This window comes from Cynoglossus semilaevis, chromosome 1 (assembly GCF_000523025.1).
Source record: "Cynoglossus semilaevis isolate Cse_v1.0 chromosome 1, Cse_v1.0, whole genome shotgun sequence".
Classification (NCBI taxonomy): Eukaryota; Metazoa; Chordata; class Actinopteri; order Pleuronectiformes; family Cynoglossidae; genus Cynoglossus; species Cynoglossus semilaevis.
Window position 1 is genome coordinate 11522236 of NC_024307.1, and position 19519 is coordinate 11541754.

A 19519-nucleotide genomic window follows, 5' to 3' on the forward strand; every position below is an offset into this window, starting at 1 on the left:
AGAATAATCAAGATGATGAAACGTTTCTCTTTAGTACATTGTGTGATGGACTTTTTTGACTTTACCTGCATGTGAAACATGCATTGTTTTATCAGACTACCTCAGGAAATTCCTCATGATTGTGAAAGTGGGAGTTTACATGCTTGAGTAGGAGACACAGGAAAAGTCACAAGGGTGAGGGTATCAAGTGGGCACTTCCTCTCACAGATGTTGCATTAATTCAGGCAGTGAACACCTCGAGGAGTCTCAACAATGCAGTTCTGGCACAGTACATTTACCTCCTCCACACCGCCTTCACACACTGATCACAGCCACAGTGTTCTCAGCTTACAAAATACACTGTATCTGCAAACACAGGCATCCAGGCCCTGTTTTCTGTTTTGACTTCCAACACACAACTGCACACACAAGATATGCAAATGACACTGCCAGAAAAGTGGCTGAGAGAAATGGGAAGAAAGACACACACACACAGAACTCACAGTTCGATGGCTTTGTTCCACATGATGACGTAGCCTGAGAGAGTGAAGGACTCCACGTTCACAATGTGGATGTTCCCTCTTTCTGTGCCAATGTAAAGCCATTTGCTCTGGAAGGGCAGGTGGCAGTATGTGATTCTGTAAGAGATGAGGGTCCGTCAGTACCAGACTTTTCATTGTGTTATGACTCACAGTCATCTTTGTCCTTAATCATGCTGCTACAACTGGAAGAAGAAGCCAGTGACTAAGATTTAATTACAGTGGCCTTGTGCTGTGTCACTCTAATGAAACCAGACTAAGAAATCAGTAAGGAGGAGAAAGTTCACTGTGCTGCAGATTCAGTCTAAAAATAAAAATGTAAAGGACAAAAAGATGTAAGAGAAAAAAATGAATGCTGACATTTTAAAGCTACAACTATGAATTAGCATCCAATGTATTCAAAAATACAGCATAGCAGAAAAACATTGTGCTGCTTTTTTAAAAGCTTCCCCCCTTTGGTCATCAGCTTAGAAGTCATATCAGGCTGCTCTCCACAGCACTTCTTCAAGATTGCACCCCTTTCCACTGTAATCACATCTTCTCTGCCTGTTTATAGCCACCTAATTTACTGCTGAGTGTTTCTTAATAAACAAGTCATGTGTCTGAATAATATATTTTTTTAAATGTACTTTAATTACGTTCATGTTTTACACGTGATAAGAACTACGGTCAGTTGAGGCTGAACAATAAATCTAACTCCACACAGAAAGCTCATCAGTTACCAGAGGATGAATCACTGACCCCATTGCTGTAAGGCAAGTGCACTACCCACTCTTCCATTGAGTGGCCACCTTGATGTAAATCCCACAGGTTGAAGCCCACAAGTGCACCTCTTAGTGGAACTAAGGTGACCGTGGTTCTGATTTTACTCCTATTACTCTTCCTCTTTTTGAAGCATTTGTAAACATGATGTATTTACTTGCAATGGTATGTTTTAAAGTGAATGAATTCTTTATGACCAGGTTTTCTTTAAAGTACTGTATATGTCAAGGAATCTCCACTTGATTAAAATGTATTACTGTAGGTAAATTGCTATTAACAGGGAACATTATATTTATAAACAAAGATACCCATTAGCAAGTCAGGATAAAAAAAGTTAAAGTAAAAAAAAAATCAAAGAAAGATCATTGTTTTTGGATCCAAGGAGGCTTTCTGATGTTTCGGGCCATAAAACTAAAGAAACTCTACAGCATTCTTTAAAAAACACTTCAGGGATTTCTAAAACAAAGGCAATACAAATCAGGACATCACACAACAGTGGAACAATGGTTCAAGGACGTGTAGTTGCTAATGTCAGTGACCCCTTTCACCTTGACTTAGACACTTCCTGCAGGGGTTCAAGCAAAATGTAGTTAAAGGAATGTAACAAGAGAACACAAATACTAAATTCTCACTACTAAAGTGTGATGGCAAAAAAAAAAATCATCTAATTATACAGTGAGACGTACGAGGCCACTGATGATGGGATGTGAGGATGTTGTTCCCACACTTCAGAGACTGAAAAAGCCACCATACCTCTCCCTGTTGAACTTGAGTGAATGCAAGATCGCGGGGATTTTTTGCCTCAGGTTCCACAAGTGTATGCTGTCATCAGTTAAGACACTCACTAGCGCCCCCTGTAGAAAAGGGTCGGAAACATGTATGATATGAGAATACACAGAAGCAGATTGCATGAGCTTGAGCGCTAACTGCACAGTGGAAGGCCAAAGATACAGTCTAATTATTTTATTATCAAACACTGACTTTCATGTGAAATATCTGAATGACATCTGAGTACAAACCAAGTCAGAATGTTTCTCCATCATGAACACAGACCAAAACTTTATTTTGAAATGTAAACAAAAAGTTACACTCTGTTCTGGTCTGGAGCAGAATTTGGCAGATTGTGACCCCTCTCCGTATACATTATGAAGAAAACCTCACACATGCATACCATTAAATTGGGACTGTACCTTTTAACCTAATGATTTCTTGGGTTACAAAACCGTCTCCTACTACCGCTACCTACAGTACCTCCATATATGGAAGTGAGAGGGAAAACCAAACAAGCAAAGGGAAGCATAATGACAACAAACCTCGTTGATCAGGAACTGGAGCTGGATAACAGCAGCACCGCTCTCATGCTGACAGTAACACTCCACGCCAGCACGGCCAAAGCTGTGAGGAGCCTCAGTCAAAGAAAATGTGTGAGAAACAGTAAAGTTGATGAATTTTTCTCAAAGGATCACAGATGCTATAAAGTGTTTTTAAACAGTGGATGTTTTTACAGCAAAGATCGATAGAAACACGCACACACAAGTAACGCACACTCAGAGTCTTCATTTTCATAACTAGATCTAAGTTGGCATTTACAGTTTACCTTTCCCTGAAAGGCTCTGGCAGGAAAATGAAACAAATCGAACCAGGGGTTATAAATAAAATCAGTGGGCCTCGTCAGCTTTATTTATTCACACACGTCAGCCTGCGTGACGGCAGCATGATTAATTTAACTCTCACCTCTCTCTCCATCACACAGTTAGGTTCAGGTCAGAGCATCTTCACTCCTGAAACCATCCATTCAAAAATGAACTAGGCCGACCATTAGGGTGTTAGAATTTGTGAATAGCAAGAGACTGCGGCCACAGTAAGGACACGGCCCCATGGGAATGCAGCCCATAAAAACCTCGCAAATACGTTGCACTGAGAGAACAGTAGTGAGGCAGCACAGTGAGGAAATGGCTGGCTGTAATCACTTTAAACAGAGGGTTTGAGCACCAAAGAAGGAGGAAGCATCACATGATCTAATCAAAACGGCAATGACTGTGACAGAGACACAAAGAGAACAAAAAAAAATGCAATACTCCTCACTGTCGTCTTCATTTTACTGCTGCTGGGGAAAAGCTCCAAAAAGGAGATCTATGCGTATTTAGAGCTGACACAGCACAATGTGCCACAACAGGATTCGGAGAGCTGTGATCAAACACTCCCTTAGTCCCTTGAACAAACTTGGGTGGGGCTGCAGGAGCCTGATTTTAGGACAACAGTGGGCATCACATCTGCCCAGGGACAGACGCAAACAGAGGCCTGAAGCTGGCGCCAGTCGTAGGCAGTCAGCAGCTGAACTCACATCAACCCATGACCTTTCTGTGCAGGCTTTACCTCCTGGACCGTAGGTTCCTCTGTACATTTGTCATTATTATTGACGGGTATCAAATCTCCACAGGTCCACAGTGGAAGTAGAAGAGGAGGAGGAGAGTCATTAAAGACGGTTGGAAAGCCTCATAAATAAGAACCAAGTCGAAAGAGCAACGATGTTCATCAGCAGTGCTGCTGTATATTCATATTTATCTAACGTCTCACACGAGTAGATTAGCAGCCTCATTACTGGTTGATCTTAAGCAGTGATTCAGGTGCTTTCTTTCTCCTGTTTGCCTTAACTCATATGGGTATGTTAATGTGAGTGGAGTGAATTCATGCAATTTCTCTGTCATACGTCAGGTGTAAAGTCATTCCCTATGGCCACGGGTTAAAAGCCAGTATACAACTGACAGTAAACCAAGTATGTCCAAAGTCAAATATGGACAGATTTAATATGGACTGACCTCTTTTTCAAATGTCCTCACATTAGGGAAAATAGATATGTATAAATAATACAAATAAATATTTAAGGGACCCTTATTTTAGTGAAATATGGTTTAAAGGTCTTAAAGGTATTGTCATTTTCAATTTAGGGAAACCTATTTTGTTTTATGATTCTAAATTAGTATGTTTCCCCCAAGAGGGATGAATAAAGCCCTACTCTACTCTACTCTACTCTAAATATAATTTATTTTATCACACAGCAAACAATGAAGTACTTCACTCAAGTCAATGAAAAGGATGTTTGCACTTTAAAGGAACTAATCAGGACATACTGTATTTGTAGAATGTCAAATATGCACAACGGTCAAAGTGTGGACTGCTGTACTCTTGGTTAGTAAGTGTTGCTGGTTGACAATCTGTCTTCTGGTTAGTGTGTTTGAAGGAAGCTCAGTCACACTGACACAAACAAAAGGTTGAAACCACCGTTACGTGTCATCAACTACTCGTCCGAAATACATGCATGAAAATCATTTCATTTCTTTAAAGTGACTAGTCATCAGTCAGCTGCTGGAAAATCAATCACATTGATCACCAGGTCATTTGCAGGCTATGTTTACAAAGAGTTGAGCAAAAATATAAAATAAGAATAATGAAGGTGGACATTGAAAATAATTTATAGTTTATACTTCAAACATGCATTTCCTAGAAAATAATATTTAAAGTAATCTCTCATTTGAATAATTCCTTGGTTACTAGCAGCTGTCTACAGTGGTGCAACATATAAAAGGTTTTCGTGAAGTAGTGGTTGTGACACTTAAGGACACGTAAAAAATATCTTAAAAAAAGGAGAAGAGCAGTGGAGGAGGCGCGCGATTAGCTCACAGTCAGGTCTGCTTATTTAAAGTTAAAAATCTTTGAACAGCTTTCATTTGATTGGAAATATAAATTGTGTCAAATAATCGTCAAAATGCAGTCATTTCAGATCAGATCAGATCAGTGCTGTATGTGTTTGCCAGGGGTCGCATGTCTTACTTGTATTGTGCACTGGCATTATTTGCAAAAGTTAAATATATTACAGATTCTGGTGAAAAAGTTTTAACTGAGTGACGAAATTCACTTTATACAAAACAAAGATATGATACGCTATACCAACGCATCAAGTTTGAGACACACACTTTGAACATCGACACCTTTCTTGAGGTGGTTCACCACAACATTTCGACATCAGCATCAGGGTTTCCTGTCAAACCAGTTGATAATCAAGTCTTAAAGGAAGTGCGCTAATTTATGCAGACTCATGAAAAAAAAGTAGAAGCTTTACTTCTGAAAATAAATTAACTGCCTCTTCTGCCCAACTACAAATAGAATAGAATGATCAGTCAGCTGAGTTTACCAAAAATGAAATAAAAAAACTGAAAAATAATTTTGTTTGCAAACCTATGGAATTTTGTTTACAAAAGTATATTTGGAAATGAAATTAAAAAGAGGGAAACACAACATTTCTTTTTTCTAATTGAAGTGTCAAATATATTGAAATATAGAGTTGCACAGGACTAGGTTTAATTTTTTATTTTTTATTTATATGCCCTTTTTTATTTATATGCTTCTCTGGGTCAAATATTCCAAAACAAAAGATATTGATAAAGATATTCTACTTAATAAAATATTATCTGTATTCTTAAACACATATGTGAATTCAATCAAATACAATTAATTTAAAACAACCATAATATACTGCAGGCATCAAAAACTAAATTACATCAAATTTAATAATTGTATAAAGAAAAACTCCATGAACATGATTCATTTAATAAAGCATTCCCTCACTCGACTCTTGCTACCCTGGATCCTCTGGTTGTTTTCTATTCCATAGTCCAACAATAACTGTAAAAATGGTGACAGAACCTTGTCTGTTGTTGCCAATTATGTAAGAAATGACTTACTGGTGGAAAAGACAGAAAAGGTAAGCTAGTATTTTTTTTTTAAAAATCCACTATTAAGACTTGCTTTTATGGAATTTTACAGCCTGTGTGGGGATTTCTGTAATTTTGTTCATGGTTTCTGTTCCATATTGGCAAATTCCTAAGGATGTGCAGAGGAGTGACTACAGTAACACACTGATTAAAACACTGTAGCAGAGACAGATCTTGTAAAAGCAGACATTTATTGCTTGTAGACACCTCATCGAGCTTATGTCTACTGAGCTGTGGCGGCGTTTCCAAACTCCACGGCCAATGAGGCGGATCGATACAGCCTGTCTTTTGATAAATGGACCAATTGCCTGAATGACAGTAATCCCTTAGGCTCTACCTAGCACATTAGTACAACATGGAAGTAGTGCGTGCGTGTGTGTGTGTATTCTGGGAGTTGTCCTGTAAACACAATGCTCTGTGTGTGTATTTTGGGAGTTGTCCTGTAAACACAATGCTCTCTTAATCTAAAGAGTGGATAAAGATGACAAAGCTGCCTCTAATGAAAATCTAAATAAAGCAGATAGGGATCAAGACTGATCGTGGGAGTAGAAATTTAGAACATTTATTAACGCTATTTTTAAAAAGCAACTTTGTTTTCTGAGTTGCTTAAACACAACATTTCCCAGCAGCTGGGCAGTAACATCAACATAATCTTTAATGGGGGACCTGCCAGTGGATTACCTATTGGTTCAAGTCCTCTTGGCCTTTAATGTTAAAAATCCTGTGGGAAATCAGCTCACTAGCTGTGAGGAAAAGTTTCACAGTCCCACTACTGCTGCCTCTTTACAACTATGACCAAACAATAAAACACCTGGGAACTGCCAGAGACACGCGTAGGAGTCTGCCGTCTCTTTAAGAGTCTAGAACTCACAGGGTGCACTGTTGTATCCTGTGACTCATGGAAGTCACTTGACTTGCAGTAAAACTACATTCATATTCCTGGATGTTAAAAAAGAAATAATACAAAGGTGATGCTAAATTGCTGAGCCACTCTGTGCATGTGGAAGGTCCAGTAATGTTTACAGCACATGAAGTGGCATCCTGTCACAGAGCAGGCAGCTCCGTTGATGAGGGTGGCTCCACAGCATATGGCAAAGGAGCTGTTCATGCTACTGCAGAGATCCCACTAATGAGCGTTGGTGCTCCAGGAGAAGGAGGCTGCAGGCTGCACACAAACAAATTCCTAGCTAGTGTCTACCTCTGAGCCCCCTCCATATCCCTCTGTTTGGTATGGATTTATTTATTTTTTGTTCTACCGGAAGACAGGAGGCAAAGACAGGCCACTTACTGTGTGTATTCCCCACACCCTGTGAAATACTCTGAAACTGATTCAGTCATATGACAAGTAGAAAACATCTCAAAGGTCACACATCAGGGTAGTGTGTTCAAGGGTGTGTAAATGGGACTGAGAAAAAATATTCCAAGTCTTACTTCCCTTTTGTGGTTTTCTTCATTTTCATTTTCCCCTGTTTATAAAAGGATACAGTCTTAGAGCTCCAGTTTGAGTCCCAACAGCCAGGATTTTCTGGACAGGGTCAAAAGCCATTGAGGATGGTTGATATGGAAAGCCATGACGCACAGTCTGCAGAAGAAAACAGAATTAGTATCAAACCTGTTGTTAAACCACTAACACAGAGTCCAGCTGTCATTAGTCGAGAAAAAACATCACCATAATCTCCAAAAAATGTCGTTCATTAACATGGAAATTACTCTCTGATTATTGTAGTAAATTAGATGAAGCATAAACATTACTGCGAATGATGGCTGGAATATTTTCTGATATCCGCCTGACATGTGCAATGCAGGCTCTGTGGAACCTTGGTAATTAACTCATTGTATCCATTTTAACAGGGTTGACAGGGTTCAGCTTTGTTGACAGATTCCTGCCCCTGCCTCAAAAATATTATCATCATCATCATAACGGCACATGTACAGCATTACTCAATTGCCTTGAGTTGGTACTCTTGACCAACCACCCATGGGCTGTGCACAGCTTGTAGGTTTTAAATTCTGTGCACTGTTTCAGTTCATTTGGGTGGTATCAGGGACAAATCAGTGAACACATTTACAATGTTCTACACTTCACAAGGCATAACACCGGTTCAACCAGTCATGGAATGCAACCAGCCAATCACAGGACAGCAGACCAATATATTAATGACATAGACAATGCCTCAGAATATAGAGGAGATGTGATCCTGATAGGACTATATGTTGACTGAACGTAAATTGTCAACAGAGACACTAGCTCTTTGTCCACAGAGCATCTCTTTAGGATGTGAAGAAAATAAAAGCGGCACATATGACATGTTTATATGCACAGAAAGGATTTTTTGTGTGCAGTCCCTCTACTTTTTTCTACCAGCTGTCAATCTACAGTAAAGAACAACGCCTAAGTCTGACTTTTTTATTTCACCTCCTATTTAGGGTTAATTTTAGTTATGACAGGGCTGACATGGTGGATAAAAGAGTCTGCTAAAGGTATTGTAAGGTAAACATTGTTTTAGTCTTTTTGTTGATTTTTATTTCTACGTGGAAAGTATTTGAGCTCATTTCAATATTTAAAGATAACCTTTAAATTATGTTATTTTATATTCTTGATAGACAGACAGACATAACTTTATAAATCCCTTTTGCTAATCCCTTTGCAAGCTTTTAGAGCTAGCTTGTAGCTATTACATGACTACTTTTTAGCTAGCTATAGGAAATATTGGCTATAATTTGGCAAACAATTACATATACATTTCTGCAATAGGTGCATAAGTTATTTTGGCTACAACTATGTTTCACCTTCTTTTAGCTTCTTTATAATCGTTTTGTTTTGTGGTTAATTTTAAGCAATTTGCCTCATATTGGAAAATGTGTCGTTTTATTGACTCAAGCACACAAAACAATGAAATAACATATAATATTTTTTTTACCTATTCTGTCTTTAAAGTTGGATAACTATTTATAGCTAAAACCCCGTTTTGTGCCAAGAGAAAAACAGAAAAGAAATTTATCGAGAAGACGGTAACCTAGGACAAGGATTTATAAAAGTGCAAATAGCCTAACGTTTTTAGCACGTTTAGCGACTTAAATAATTTTTAATCGAGTTTTAGCAATTTGGGAGCAAACATAATGGAATCTATGGGGAGAAATTAGCAACATTTTGGCTAACTTAAGATATATTGTTTTTGAGGCATTATTTTAGCCAATGTGCTAATTTGGCTAAATAGCACATTGACCTGCCAGCGCAATACAAAACTTTCCAACACTTCTTTATGATGTAAATCTTTTCTTAGACAAACTGAAAAGAGCACATTAGGATACTGGAGTGACCTGAGGCAGGGATTCAGTGCAGTGCAAACAGCCGTGAATGAAGCTGTAACAAGCCGTTGGATACAACCGTAGTGGGAGTGGGACACAGTCGGAGATTAAATATAACAACACAGAAATACTGAATATATAAATTAATTACTTCCCCATTAACAGTGATACGTAGGTGCCTTTTAGGCTGATACCGTGTCATACAACATAAACAACCACTGAACGATGCAGAACAGAAGAGAAAATAAAAACAACACCAGCCTTTGGTCATGCCGGTGTCATCTGTATAACAGTCCGGTAAACGTTAGCCGCTATCAACGGAAACCTACCTTGCAAAGCTGAAAATTCTCGGACTGGAGAGTCTCCTGGACAGCGTCGTTTTCCTTTGGAGTACCCGGCTGAGCAGCGGCGGAGGAGGGGGAGGAGGAAGACGCCGCTGTCAAACCGTCCAGCACCTTCCTAATGTTAAACTTCTTCATTTTCCTCCACAGCAGACGCGACAGTAACAGAGCAAACAGATGAAGGCAGCTACCATAAATTGGATAGAGAAGGGAGAGGAGGGGGCAGCCGATGCTAGCTGGTTAGCAGAAATAACGCACACTTAATATCCTTCTGTGGACATCTCACATGTTACGGTGGGTGTTGCCAACGCACTCCCCACTAGGCACCCAAGTCACGATCATGGATCAAGCCAGTCCTCTCTGTTACAAGTGTTAATCCGCCATTTATCTGCCCAGCTTTGGCGTTATTCGAACGGGATCAATGGTTTCCGAGAGCTGTTTCCCCTCAGCAGCCAGTGCTCAGCGGGTAGCAGGCTGTGCTACGGAAACGCAGTGAGCTGCAGCAGGGATTGAGTCTGCGCTGCGAGCCGTCACCCGGATGCTGGACATGTGTAACGGAAGATTTGGTGACCCACGAATTATGTGATTCTTCTTGTTTCTAAAATGACAAAATAACCGTTATGATCTATGCTCAAATACCAACCAATGAAAACAACCCAAACCCTTCAATTTAAATAAAATAAAGAATGTAAAACAGTGAAATTATTACTCATCTCGCGAAAATAATAATAAATAGGGAACTAAATACTTGCGTCCAAACTGGGACACTAGCAAGTTTGTCACTGCGTCATTTCCTAATTTTTCTTCTTTGAGATGGAATGATTTGCTGATTCAATACCTAAAATCGTTCATTTTCTGAAGGAACTAAACACCCTGATTAAATCTCTCCCTTTTAATTATTTAAACAATTAAAAAGCAACACTTGAAATCTCTGACTGACCATCGTACTGTTTGTTAGGGTTGCAGTTCTTTTGTATTTCTTCATAAGTTATTTGACCCTTTATTCTTCATATATCCGTATTTAGATTTTGTATTTAGTTAACGTTAAACACTTATTTTGTATACTAGATCCTATAATGCTGTACCACTATACACTCATTTTGTCTTTTTACGTTTCTTGTTGCATTGTGCTATTATAACAATGCTTTTCTTTTACCTCATATAATACTATATACGGATATCCGTTAACTTGCTAATTAAGTAACCTCCAACGATTTTAGTTGTATTTGCCCATTGAAATTCAAACGATTAAGATTGTGAGTGACGCACTGAACACGTTTCGTCTGTTTGCCTCTATGGAAATTGGCAAAAGGAAAATGAATTGCCAAAAGCACATATATCGTGTCTATGGGTGTTGCGTAAAAGCAATTGACTGTGACTTTTTTCTCCTTTGTACACATGTGTACCAGGAACCCTTTTAAATGTCTTTTATCTTTCTTCCATGGGAAACATCAGCATCTTTACAGAGAACGTAAAAACAATACAATGGCATCAAGTGTTCTGAATTACATTAGTTTCTGAAACTTTGGCTCCCTCTTTCGGCTCAATATTGCTAAAACAACGACACACTTCATTCTTGCTAATTGAACGTGTGAATACAAAGCGTAATTCACCCTAGCGACGATTAATAATCATTGCGTGATTTCCATTGTAAGGTCCGTTTCATACGCATATTCAAGTTTTTTCGTCAGGCGTGTAATCGGTGCAGTCTTTTGTGAGTCATAGATTCCCAGGACCAAACATGTCCTTTCAAAATGTCATTATCACAATACGTTGTTAGTTACTCTGTAATAATTCAACATATGCACCAATGGGTTTACTGTCGTATCATTCTAGGGAGACAACTCCTTTGCTCCCCCTATCTGTAGTCAATGGTTAAAACAAGGGGGTAGTGCACGGTTGCATTATGGGAAAAATAGTTTTTAACGGGACCTTTCCAATGAAATGCATAACATTTGAACATCGAGTCCCACAATCCATTGTGCGCATAAAGCCCAAGAGCCAGCATTGCGGCGTCTTGACAGCAGCAGTCAGCGACTGTCCGGTTCGGAGGGCGCTGTTGCAGTGTAATTCTATCACGTCATTCTCTTTTCTTTGACAAGTCAGTCTCGCAGTGAACGAGTCGCCGCTGACCGCTTCGCAGAATGTCCGACGGCGGCGGGGCGGATGAAAACTCCGGCACAATGGAGGTTTCTGCTGTCCAGACAGTCGCCGACCCATTGCTGCTTCAGAAGCATATTCGCAAACTAGTGCCGCTGCTTCTGGAAGATGGCGGCGAGGCCCCGGCTTCGCTGGAAACCGCCCTAGAGGAGAAGAGTGCCGTGGAGCAGATGAGGAAATTCCTCTCTGACCCTCAAATTCACACCGTCCTGGTCGAGAGAAGTGCACTTAAAGGTATTTATTATTTTGAATAGTTTAAAATTTCTTACCAGCACTTCTTCTCGACCAGTGCTTCATTAGTGAAGAACACAACTCACTGTTATCATGTCGTTCTCCTATAACACCTCTATGATCTGTTAATCCAAGTTAGTTTTAATGTACAGCCAGTTTTTCAACAACGATTTTATCCTCTCCTAGTTGTAGTACCATCAGTTTCATTTCTAGTAAACTGGGAAACTGCGCCACAATGGGTGGAGGAAAGGAATTACGTTATCGGAAACAAAAGGTGTTCCTCGTTAGTTGGGTAGCACATCTTCAATGGTGTAGCCATTTATTCAAACGCGATTTTAATGTCAACTTGACCGACATAAAAGAATGAATCAGGAATGCTTCTTAAATCATGTTAAGTAGAATAAACATCCAGTCCTATAGAACAAAGCGATTTTCAATTATTTATGTCAGCATCCACATGTTCATGTCTCATCCTTTACGACAGAATCTCAACACCAACAATTATTAGCAGTCGATGTCTATTGTGGTATATTTTACTTGTGCTAAATAAATAATGGATTTATGATAGTTAATGCATTTATTATTATATATAATTTATTTTATACTCAATAAAGCCTGTCTGACCAATCAGTGATGACATTTTTAGTTGTGGCCTTTGATCTAATCATATCCAGCAAGTTACACATTTTAATCTATCATAAAAATATCAATTATACACAAAACTAAAAAATGTTTTATAAGCAATACAACTATGAGAATTTGCAGACTGAGTTAAGAAAAGTGATAAAATGATGTTCTTAATAGTTGATTACTAGTAATTGATTATTATTAATTAGAGTAATTGTTGCGGCCACACAAGTAATATAACATTCAAAATAAAAGTATCACTTCAGTGCTTTGGGTGATTGTCCAACTGTACAGAGTTGGTTTCTAAACAAATTTAAGATTGGTATGATAAGTGAAACAGCTGCCAATACCAGTATCAGCATGTAATTAAATACGAATAGAGGGCATTATCTCACAAATATAAACAAGGAATACCAATGTGTTTTTGCGAGAGGAAATTATATATAATTGGTAGGAGTCAGAAAAGAAAATTATTGGGAAAAACAAGTTTCAAAATAATTTTCTTTTCTTCATATTTTTGATTTTCATGTGAATCAGCTTATGTCAATGAGCACATTGTTCTCCTCCTGGAGCAGAACTAAATCTCATTCTCAGCACAGTTTCATATATTATGATTTATGAAAACAGAACAACGACCCTATTGCTTTTGCACATGACCAGCAGGCTAACAAGGCCACAGAGGCTCAGTCATGTGTGTTTTTAGATCACCAGATCAGTCTGTAGTGACAACACTACTGCAATGCAGATACTTTGTCTGCAGATGTCATCTTTCAGACCTGAATTGTAAAAAAGGGTGGGGATGATGATACAGCTAGATTCCTTTTGGAGAGCGCAGATGACAGCAATACACATTCTTACCAATTTTATTAATATATTTTTAAATATTTTGAATATGGTAAACATCCAATATTAACAAGTTACAGTTTATTGATATGGTTATTGTATCCAAGTCTATTTTTGCGCACAACGTAATGTGTGCATAGAGATACATTCAGTTTATCAACTGTGTTGGACCACCAGCCATTCTGCTTCGATACAGTTTACAATAATTTTGATAAAAATATCAATTTGTTGCTCACACAGAGGATGTTGGCGATGAAGGTGAAGAGGAAAAAGAGTGCATTACCTACAACATCAGCATTGACATACACTATGGCATCAAGTCCAACAGGTAAGAAGCTGGGAAAGATGGTTGGCGAGTTTAAATGAGTGTACTCAACCTTTTTCCATTCCCACAGCTTGGCTCTAATCAAGAGGACAGGAGTCATTGATGCAGACAAACCAATCTCTACCCAAGTTCGTGTTCTGACCCTGAGCGAAGATTCTCCTTACGAAACTCTCCACTCTTTCATCAGCAATGCTGTTGCACCTTTCTTCAAGTCCTATATCCGTGAGTCTGGAAAGGCAGACAGGTAATCATCAATATGTCTCATATGACATTTATTGTATATGTTGATGGAAATTTTTGTGAACCCTGGTAATCTTCATCATTGACCTTTCAGAGATGGCGATAAGATGGCTCCCTCTGTGGAGAAGAAGATTGCCGAGCTGGAGATGGGACTTCTGCACCTGCAGCAGAACATTGAGATTCCGGAAATCAACCTGCTCATCCACCTGAGCATTGCAAACGTTGCCAAGCAGTGCTACGAGCGTGGAGAGAAGCCCAAGGTCACGGACTTTGGCGACAAAGTTGAAGATCCAACTTTCCTGAATCAACTCCAATCAGGAGTCAACCGATGGATCAGAGAAATCCAAAAGGCGAGAAGGATTTTTATAATTATCCCTAAAACCTATTATTTGTTGTGTGTGATTTTCATGTAAGTGAGTTTTGTCATTTCCACTAATTTCTTCATTAGGTTACAAAACTTGACCGTGACCCTGCTTCTGGTACCGCCTTGCAAGAGATAAGCTTCTGGTTGAATCTGGAACGAGCTCTCAACAGGATACAGGAGAAGAGGGAGAGCCCAGAGGTTCTGCTCACCCTGGATATTCTCAAACACGGAAAGCGTTTCCACGCTACAGTCAGCTTTGACACAGACACCGGTGGGTAATAGTTACTCTTCGTTGACTATAAAGCCCTCATACTTTTAATACTTTCACCAATAAACAGATTTCTTGTCATTCTTCTACTTGTCCCAGGTTTAAAGCAGGCTGTGGAAACAGTCAACGACTACAACCCTCTGATGAAGGACTTCCCTCTCAATGACCTGCTCTCTGCCTCTGAGCTCGACAAGATCCGTCAGGCTCTTATGGCAATATTCACTCACCTCAAAAAAATTAGAAACACCAAGTATCCCATCCAGAGAGCTCTGCGTCTGGTCGAGGCCATCTCCAGAGACCTAAGTTCTCAGCTTCTCAAGGTTCTTGGCACAAGGAAGCTCATGCACATTGCCTATGAAGAATTTGAAAAGGTTAGTATAGTTGCATCTAAATCCAGAGTGTCTTTATGTACAAGATTCAGTGTTTCAGGGAGGGTATTTTCACTGTAACAAGTAGACTTTTATTGTGTGTCCGAGACTGTGGTGGCAATTAATAGGCCGTGGCTGCTGCTGCTTAATGTACACGGCGGAAACCCTGAGATTGCTTCAACTTATGAAATTTTACATTTTTAAAATTCTGTCTGCAGGTGATGGTGGCCTGCTTCGAGGTGTTCCAGACCTGGGAGGATGAGTATGAGAAACTCCAGGTGCTTCTCAGGGACATTGTGAAGCGAAAGCGAGAGGAGAACCTGAAGATGGTTTGGCGCCTCAGTCCTGCTCACAGGAAGCTGCAGTCACGACTGGATCACATGAGACGTTTCAGAAGACAGCACGAGCAGCTGAGAGCTGTCATTGTCCGTGTGCTCAGACCTCAGGTAGAATTTAAACTCTTTTTCAGCGGATCACCAACTTCATTTTCTTTTGTTTACTGAATTTTCTTTCATGCACTGTTTGTGTCCAGGTTTCTGCTGTGCCTCAGCATACTCCTGGAGAGACAGTTGAGCCACAGGACATGAAGGTAGCAGGAGTCCTGTTTGATGCAGCTGATGCCAATGCTATTGAAGAGGTCAACCTGGCATATGAGAATGTCAAAGAGGTCGATGGTTTGGATGTCTCCAAGGAGGGCATGGAAGCCTGGGAAGCTGCTATGAAACGCTACGATGAACGCATCGATCGCGTGGAGACCCGTATCACTGCTCGCCTGCGTGATCAGCTGGGAACTGCCAAGAATGCCAACGAGATGTTCCGCATCTTCTCCCGCTTCAATGCACTGTTTGTGCGTCCTCACATCCGTGGCGCCATCCGAGAATACCAGACACAGCTAATCCAACGGGTGAAGGATGACATAGAGTCCTTGCATGACAAATTCAAGGTGCAGTATCCACAGAGCCAAGCCTGCAAGATGAGCCATGTCCGCGACCTGCCACCTGTGTCTGGATCCATTATCTGGGCCAAGCAGATCGACCGACAGCTGACTGCATACATGAAGAGGGTGGAAGATGTCCTGGGAAAGGGCTGGGAGAATCACGTGGAGGGGCTGAAGCTGAAGCAGGATGGAGACAGCTTCAGGGCCAAACTCAACACTCAGGAGATCTTTGACGATTGGGCCCGTAAAGTGCAGCAGCGCAACCTTGGAGTCTCGGGCCGCATCTTCACTATCGAGAGCACACGTGCCAGAGGACGCACTGGAAACATGCTGAAGCTCAAAGTCAACTTCCTTCCAGAGATCATCACTTTGTCCAAAGAAGTCCGCAACCTCAAGTGGCTCAGCTTCCGTGTTCCTCTGGCCATCGTCAACAAAGCCCATCAGGCCAACCAGCTGTATCCATTTGCCATCTCATTGATTGAGAGCGTTCGTACCTATGAGCGCACATGTGAGAAGGTGGAGGAGAGGTCTTCTATCTCATTACTGGTGGCTGGACTGAAGAAGGAGGTTCAGGCACTCATCAATGAAGGTGTCCTTCTGGTCTGGGAGTCCTACAAGCTGGACCCTTATGTTCAGAGGCTGGCTGAGACAGTGTTCAACTTCCAGGAAAAGGTCTGTGGAAAAACGGTTATTATTCCATTTTAAAACAAAATGTTGAATGTTTCCAACTGAGTTTGACCTTTTATGCTTTTTATAGGTGGATGACCTCTTGCTGATCGAGGAGAAAATAGACCTGGAGGTTCGCTCCCTGGACACTTGCATGTTTGACCACAAGACTTTCACTGACATCCTTAACCGAGTACAGAAGGCGGTGGATGACCTTAACCTGCACTCCTATTCCAACCTGCCCATTTGGGTCAACAAACTGGACATTGAGGTTGGTGTAACTTGATAACTAGAGCCTAAGAAATGTACCACTTAGGAATTGTTTTTTTAAAAATGATATATTGGGGTTTTTTTTACCTAGATTGAACGTATCCTGGGAGTCCGTCTGCAGGCTGGTCTTAAGGCCTGGACTCAGGTGCTCCGTGGCCAGGTGGAGGACAAGGCTGATGTAGACATGGACACAGAGGCTCCACAAGTGAGCCACAAACCTGGAGGGGAGCCCAAGATTAAGGTACATGTTTGGCCCTGGTGAAATTGCATTCTTTGCTTTGTTTCATATTTTTCATTATTGCTCATACCTGGATGACAAATTGTGTGGTTATAGAGTTCTGCAATACATTTCTTTCCTTTAGAACGTTGTCCATGAGCTGAGAATCACAAACCAGGTCATCTATCTGAATCCACCCATCGAAGACTGTCGCTACAAACTCTACCAGGAGATGTTTGCTTGGAAGAATGTCATCATTTCTCTTCCCAGGATTCAGAGTCAGAGATACCAGGTGATTATAAATGATTGTATAATTGAGTCTTGCTACAAAGAGATCTTAAAATGTATATTTAGATATTAATAATCTATTGCTGTTGCTTGCACACCTACAAACTATTGTTCTGTCCTTTCTTTGAAGGTGGGTGTCCACTATGAGCTGTCAGAGGAAGAGAAGTTCTACAGAAATGCCCTGACCAGAATGCCTGATGGTCCTGCAGCCATTGAGGAGGCCTACAATGCAGTTGAAGACATTGTAGGTGAGGTGGAGCAATACGTCAAGGTAAGAATCTCTGTATGTTTGTCGAAGCATGCTTGACTGTTGGTTGTTGTCTTTTGTGCCGATTGATTTTCCTAACCTCCCACATCTACATTAACTTAAACCTTTCTTACAGTCATTCTAAACCCTTGACCTCTTTGTTTTGCCTTTCCCTAGGTGTGGCTACAGTACCAGTGTCTGTGGGACATGCAGGCTGAAAACATCTACAACCGTCTGGGTGAAGATCTTACCAAGTGGCAGGCCCTGCTGGTCCAAATCCGAAAAGCACGAGGGACATTTGACAACGCAGAGACCCGGAAAGAGTTTGGTCCTGTGGTCATCGACTATGGAAAGGTAGAAATAATCTTGGGTTTACCTGTAGATTTGAGAGCAGAGACTTTGTTTTACTAAGCTTTAACTTCACTAAACTCCCACTCCCTCCCAAAAAAACAAAAAACAGGTCCAATCAAAGGTCAACCTGAAATATGACTCGTGGCACAAAGAAGTCCTCAGCAAGTTTGGTCAGATGCTTGGACAGAACATGCAGGATTTCCATGCCCAGATCTCAAAGGTAATGCAAGATGCCATATATAGTCATGTGTTTTCCAACCATGTTTTTGTCAATATCTAACTATGCTAACCCTGTGTCTTAAAGTCACGTCAAGATCTGGAGCAACACTCCGTGGACACGGCCAGCACTTCTGATGCTGTCAACTTCATCACTTACGTCCAGACACTGAAGCGCAAGATAAAGCAGTTTGAGAAAAATGTCGATGTAAGTGCACAGCAGTGCAACGCTTATGTGCTTTTTTTTCTCTTCTCTGTTCCAACTGTGTTCTCAAGGTGTTCTTAATTTAAAGTTCTGTTTGGGTTCTCTACCTCAAGCTCTTCCGTAATGGACAGCGTCTGCTGGAGAAGCAGAGATTCCAGTTCCCGCCCTCTTGGCTCTACATTGACAACATTGAAGGCGAATGGGGCGCCTTCAGTGACATCATGAAACGCAAGGACACTGCCATCCAGCAGCAGGTGGCCAACCTGCAGATGAAGATCGTCCAGGAGGACAAAGCTGTGGAGAACCGAACCACTGACCTGCTCAACGACTGGGAGAAGACCAAACCAACTGCTGTAAGAGTCAAAACTCTAAATCTATGGATTAAAGATAATAGATTCATAGTTTAGTTTAAAGATACATGGATTTTTAGATTTATGACATGTGAAGTACACAAATGGATTTTACAGTGAACAATGCCATCTTTGCCTCTTTTTTTTTATTTTTGTTTAACAACCTGTCACCAACAGGGAAACCTGCGTCCAGAGGAGGCTCTTCAGTCTCTGACCATCTACGAAGGCAACTTCAGCCGCCTGAAGGTTGAGAGGGAGAAGTGCGCTCGTGCCAAGGAGGCATTGGACCTGACTGATACTGGTCTGTTCAGTGCCAGTGAGGAGAGAGTGCAGGTAAAGTTGTGCTTTTTAGCTCTGACTTTAATTATTTTTTTAAGATAAAAATACATGTATTACATTTCTCCTTTTATCTGGTTACCTATAGGTTGCCCTGGAAGAGCTGCAGGACCTGAAGGAGGTGTGGTCTGAGCTCTCCAAGGTCTGGGAGCAAATTGATCAAATGAAGGAGCAGCCGTGGGTGTCTGTGCAGCCACGCAAGGTAAGTTATTCAGTCTGATCACTCAGAATGTCTTTATGTTTTAGTCTGGCCTGTGTGTTGTATAACTGTTGTTGTGTTTGTGTCCTTAGCTCCGTCAGAGTCTCGA

The 19519-nt window shown here is 40.7% G+C and overlaps 2 protein-coding genes across 5 annotated transcripts in view; one reads left to right on the forward strand and one right to left on the reverse strand.

The window, feature by feature from the left end:
- The window catches only part of stxbp5b (syntaxin binding protein 5b (tomosyn)), a 29564-nt gene extending 18548 nt beyond the window's left edge, over nucleotides 1–11016 (reverse strand). The window contains exons 1-5 of one of the 4 annotated variants that reach the window (XM_017035543.2): nucleotides 9691–11016; nucleotides 7537–7634; nucleotides 2594–2675; nucleotides 2034–2134; nucleotides 483–617 (exon numbers count right to left, since the gene is read on the reverse strand). In XM_017035543.2, coding sequence (XP_016891032.1) covers nucleotides 483–617; nucleotides 2034–2134; nucleotides 2594–2675; nucleotides 7537–7634; nucleotides 9691–9840 — 566 coding nt within the window. In that variant the 5' untranslated portion in view covers nucleotides 9841–11016. The remainder of the gene's footprint in view (nucleotides 1–482; nucleotides 618–2033; nucleotides 2135–2593; nucleotides 2676–7536; nucleotides 7635–9690) is intronic. The other 3 variants (XM_008311001.3, XM_008311008.3, XM_008311025.3) reach the window with 3 other exon arrangements.
- Nucleotides 11017–11426: 410 nt separating this feature from the next.
- The window catches only part of dync1h1 (dynein, cytoplasmic 1, heavy chain 1), a 26011-nt gene continuing 17918 nt past the window's right edge, over nucleotides 11427–19519 (forward strand). The window contains 18 exon segments of the mRNA XM_008311041.3: nucleotides 11427–12096; nucleotides 13804–13891; nucleotides 13959–14132; nucleotides 14223–14478; nucleotides 14577–14763; nucleotides 14860–15131; nucleotides 15347–15574; nucleotides 15661–16737; nucleotides 16823–17002; nucleotides 17093–17242; nucleotides 17364–17510; nucleotides 17637–17777; nucleotides 17931–18107; nucleotides 18214–18324; nucleotides 18409–18528; nucleotides 18639–18878; nucleotides 19053–19208; nucleotides 19300–19472. Of these exon segments, the coding sequence (XP_008309263.1) occupies nucleotides 11847–12096; nucleotides 13804–13891; nucleotides 13959–14132; nucleotides 14223–14478; nucleotides 14577–14763; nucleotides 14860–15131; nucleotides 15347–15574; nucleotides 15661–16737; nucleotides 16823–17002; nucleotides 17093–17242; nucleotides 17364–17510; nucleotides 17637–17777; nucleotides 17931–18107; nucleotides 18214–18324; nucleotides 18409–18528; nucleotides 18639–18878; nucleotides 19053–19208; nucleotides 19300–19472 (4127 nt within the window). The 5' untranslated portion in view covers nucleotides 11427–11846.